Source organism: Mesitornis unicolor, unplaced genomic scaffold (assembly GCF_000695765.1).
Source record: "Mesitornis unicolor isolate BGI_N332 unplaced genomic scaffold, ASM69576v1 scaffold14737, whole genome shotgun sequence".
NCBI classification, from domain to species: Eukaryota; Metazoa; Chordata; class Aves; order Mesitornithiformes; family Mesitornithidae; genus Mesitornis; species Mesitornis unicolor.
Window position 1 is genome coordinate 7,135 of NW_010195858.1, and position 4,304 is coordinate 11,438.

Here is a 4,304-nt window from a genome sequence, read left to right on the forward strand (position 1 = left end):
CCCGGCCCCTTCCGTCACTCTCTCACGAATCACGCGTTGGTGGGAATTCAGTGCTAGCGGAAACTTAAATCTGAACGGTCTAATTGTAGAATTACTACCAGATCTGTTACAGAAGAAGAAAGTATCACTTCAGAAAAAGTTTCAACAACAACATAACTAACACTCGATTGATGTATACGGAGTAATTGCTCTTTGTTACCCCTCAGATCAGTTTTGCCCAGCTCCCAAGGGTTTTTTGAGCCAGCAGTAAGTGGTCACCGGAGTTGTGTTACTGGGGTTTGAAGCCTGGGTGTCCTCAGGATGCTCCTGCACCTTCAACAGTGGCCAAAAATACTTGATGCTACACAGGGCAGCTATGAGCGCTCTGTGTACAAACGCTGTGTCACACCATTATACAGCGCTAAGTAAAAGTTAAACAAATGAAGCAACGACGATACAGCAGTGAACCAGGACACCACCACTGCCCAGCCTGATGGTGTCTTCCTCTGTTCCAGAGCCTCCTCCCACAGCCTCCCAGTGATCGCCCAAGATGCAGGCAGACTCCCTTCTCCACAGCGGCTACTTCCACCCCGTGCTGCGCTCCTGGCAGTGTACGGCCACCACCTTCAATGCCTCCAACCTCATCTACCCCATTTTTGTCACGTGAGTGAGCCCTGGCTCTCTGGGTTAGGGATGGACCAAGCTCGGGTTGACTGGCTTAGGTGCTCCCTGAGATCTTGGATAAGTTCAGACTCCCAAAAAGGTTCCCTGTGGCCAAGCCTGGGGTAGGGGCTTCCTTGTCGCGCCAAGCCCTCACATCTCTGTCCCATCCCACTCCTGCAGTGACAGCCCTGATGCAGTGGAGCAGATCCCCAGCCTCCCTGGACAAGCCAGGTAAGAACCCAGCCCCTCCACACTACACAGCAGTCACTGCCATGCCTCGTGCCCTGAGAGAAGCAAGAGCCGGGGGCGATGCTTCCAGCTCTCTGGTCCCTGCCTTGGGGGACCCAAGCATCAGGCAGGGCCAGGAGCATTCATCCACTAAGGGAGTGGAGGGAATCATACTGGGGGTGCTGGGCAAGTACCAGTACTGGCAGGCTCTTGCGATGCCCCAGTGCACTCGTACGTTGTGTGAGCTGGGCACACAGGGAAGTTGGAAGCCAATGGGGTTTCCAGCAGCAGCTGTGCAAGGACATGGGCTCTGGTCCTGCGTTAGGGCTTGCTGGACTGGCAGCTCTGTCTTCATCTGCTGCTGCATTAGCAGGGCTGTGGTCAGAGAGGCCCCAGGGGGATGGTCCTGGGGGGAGGTGGGCTGGATCCGCAACCGGGAAGTGGAGATAAGGGATCCAAGGGCAGGGCACGCTTGTCCTTTCAGAGCAGAGAGTGTCCATGCCGGGTAGATAACGCTCCTGTAGCCCCAGATAAGGTCCCGGATTGTTCCCCGCTGCGTTCAGACAACACCTCCCCTGCACCTCCTGCTTGGTGTGGCTGCTTGTGGATGCTGGATCCCTCACAGAGCAGCATCCAAGTCACAGAGCAGGCCTGGGTGCCGGGCAGCCTCCTTCACTTTGCTCTTCTCAGGTATGGAGTCAACAAGCTGGAGGGGATGCTGCGTCCTCTCGTTGAGGACGGCCTGAAGTGCGTGCTCATCTTCGGGGTGCCCAGCAAGGTCCAGAAGGTTGGTGTGTGTGGTGGTGGCACAGGGCTTGGGGTAACTGCAGAGGTGTGGGAGGGCAGTGTGGGGCCAGAGGGGTCTCGTGATCAAACAGGAGCAGTTTAGGGTCTCTGGTCTTGCTTGGACCCTGCTCAGTAGAACAAGATGGGGATGAGGCTGTAGTGACATCCAAAAAGCTCCCAGAGCTCTCGCAGGCAGCCCTGAGACCTGCACTCACTGCTCAGAGGCTCTGCTCCATTGCCCTTTTCCATCAGTGGTGGTTATGGGGTCTCATGGTTCAGGAAACATTTCCTGGGCAGAACTGCTGCCACGGAGGAGCCGGGGGGAAGCTCTCGGCTCTGTGTGCTGAGGTTTTTCTCTTCTCACAGGATGAGAGAGGCTCTGCTGCTGATGCGGAGGACACGCCTGCCATCCAGGCCATCAAGAAGATCCGCTCCACCTTCCCAGAGCTGCTCATCGCCTGCGATGTCTGCTTGTGCCCTTACACCTCCCACGGGCACTGCGGTGAGTGCACAGCCGGGGGTCCTGGGCTGCTCTTTGAGCCTTTTCCTGGCACTCTGGGGTTTGCCATTTTCGGCTGAGGGGCTCTGGGTGCTGGTGGGGCCTGGCCAGCTCCTGCTGCAAGACTTGGCTCCCCAGTACTGGTGCACTTGAGACTGGGAGACCTCCTGGGTGTTGACAGCAGGGTGGTTGAGGCACCCACTCCCTGGCTGTCTGAATCTGAGCGCACGTCTGCATCCCCCATCTCTGTCTTCCCTTCCCTGGAGCACCCACGTGTTGTGTCTAGTCCCTGGAGGGCTGTGTTGTTGGTCTCCTGGTCCTTATCCAGCTCCCTCAACACATTCCCCGCTGTTGCTCTGTGCATCTGTGCAGCGAGAGCCACCCTAGGGATCGAGGCAGCCGGCCCCTCGCCTAACGCTGGGTTTGTCCCCTAGGCATCCTGCGTGAAGACGGCACCATCCAGAACGAGATCAGCTGCCAGCGGCTGGCAGAAGTGGCGCTGGCCTACGCCAAAGCAGGTGGGCAGCCTCCTGGCAGCGGTGACCGAGTTTGGCTCCCACAGGCTCGCCCCCTCTCCGTCAGCAGGCCCAAAAGCAAACTGGGCCTGGCTTCAACTGGGAGTGCTTTTGCTCTGAGCTGGGGGAGGCTCCCCCTGCCCTCCACACACTGGCCCTGGCTGAGCTGCAGGCACCCGGCACCCTGGGGCCACCTCCCCATACTGGCAGTCCCAGCCTCGGGCACTTCCCGGCGTCTCTGCTCTCTCCCTGCAGGCTGCCACATCGTTGCCCCCTCGGATATGATGGATGGGCGCATCGCGGCCATGAAGACGGCGCTGATCTCCAACGACTTGGGCAACAAGGTGAGCTCGGCATCTGCGTGTGCTGGAGGCAAGAGGGACATCCACGGGGAGGCTGTGCCACAGCGGGGCCTGGGAAAGCGCTGGGAGAAGCAAATCCCTGCCTTGCCCAGTTTGTGCTGCAGGCATTTCCCTGCCCTGGTACATGCAGGAGGAGAATGTCCTTGGGCTGGACACGGAGGCGGCGAGGTGCCAGGCCTCTGGCAGGGGCAGGAGGATGTGGGGTAGGGAATAAAACAGCCACAAGGGGGGAATCACTGCGCTCCTAGGGCTCACAGCTCTGCTCTCCTCTGCAGGTCTCAGTGATGAGTTACAGCGCCAAGTTTGCTTCGTGCTTCTATGGCCCCTTCAGGTGGGTCTGTCCCTTAGCCAGGAGTGTCCCCAGGCAGGGCTGGGCTGTGCCCCTGGATGTGTCCCTAGGATGTGTGTCCCTGGATAAGGATTTGGGAACAAGGCTCGGCCAGAGCCTGCACCACAGCTGGGCCACGCTGGTTGCTTTGGAGCACTTTCCTCCTACTTCCCAGTGCAAAAGGGAGACAAATGTACCCTGTCCAGGAGGGGCCGGCTGGTGGGAAGATCATCTTGGGCGATGCCACCCATTCACCTGCCTGTCCTGGGTGCTGGGAGCAAGGCAGACAGAGAGGGAGCTGCCTGCAGCTGCCAGCAGCAGTGAGGAGGGGAATCGCAGGAGCTGGTGTTGCCCCAAGGGGTGGCTTTAGGGACAAGCCTCAGACCTCCCAGAGTGATCCTGGGATGCTGAGGCAGGTTGGGAGAGCCCCTCTTTTCCTGGCCCCAGTGGCTCAGGCACTTGTCATAGCCTGTCCTCACGTTTCTGAAGCTTTGTGGGGCAAGAGGCACAGGGCACTGTGCTGGTCCTCACCCCCTGCCCTCTGCCTTGCCCATCACCAGGGATGCTGCGCTATCCAAACCCGCCTTTGGAGACAGGCGATGCTACCAGCTGCCCCCAGGCGCCAGGGGCTTGGCGATGCGTGCTGTGGTGAGTGAGCTGAGGTCGGGCTGCACCAAGGGTCGTGGGTTTGGGGGCAGCAAGCGTGAGGGTGTTGGAGGCAGGTGAGCCAAAATGGCCAAGGCTCTTCCCTCTCAAGTGATAAATGTGATGCCCATCAGCCTGGTGGTCCCCAGCACGGGCCCAAGGACCCTGTGCTGGCAGCTGTGGAGTTGGTGGTCCCACACCCCGCTGTGGCTCAGGGTGCTGGGTCCGGGAACACGGAGCTACTGGCTTTTCCCATAAACTCTGCACCTGAGGAGGGGAGCATCAGCTCTCCCCCATCG

The 4,304-nt window shown here is 59.5% G+C and overlaps 1 protein-coding gene across 1 annotated transcript in view; it reads left to right on the top strand.

Annotated features, from left to right (window-relative positions):
• Positions 1–529: 529 nt before the first annotated feature.
• ALAD (aminolevulinate dehydratase) overlaps positions 530–4,304 on the top strand; it is a gene marked incomplete at its 3' end in the record, with an annotated part of 3,989 nt that continues 214 nt past the window's right edge. The window contains exons 1-8 of the mRNA XM_010188270.1: positions 530–642; positions 823–873; positions 1,561–1,657; positions 2,023–2,158; positions 2,590–2,673; positions 2,926–3,014; positions 3,308–3,363; positions 3,921–4,008. Coding sequence (XP_010186572.1) covers positions 530–642; positions 823–873; positions 1,561–1,657; positions 2,023–2,158; positions 2,590–2,673; positions 2,926–3,014; positions 3,308–3,363; positions 3,921–4,008 — 714 coding nt within the window. The remainder of the gene's footprint in view (positions 643–822; positions 874–1,560; positions 1,658–2,022; positions 2,159–2,589; positions 2,674–2,925; positions 3,015–3,307; positions 3,364–3,920; positions 4,009–4,304) is intronic.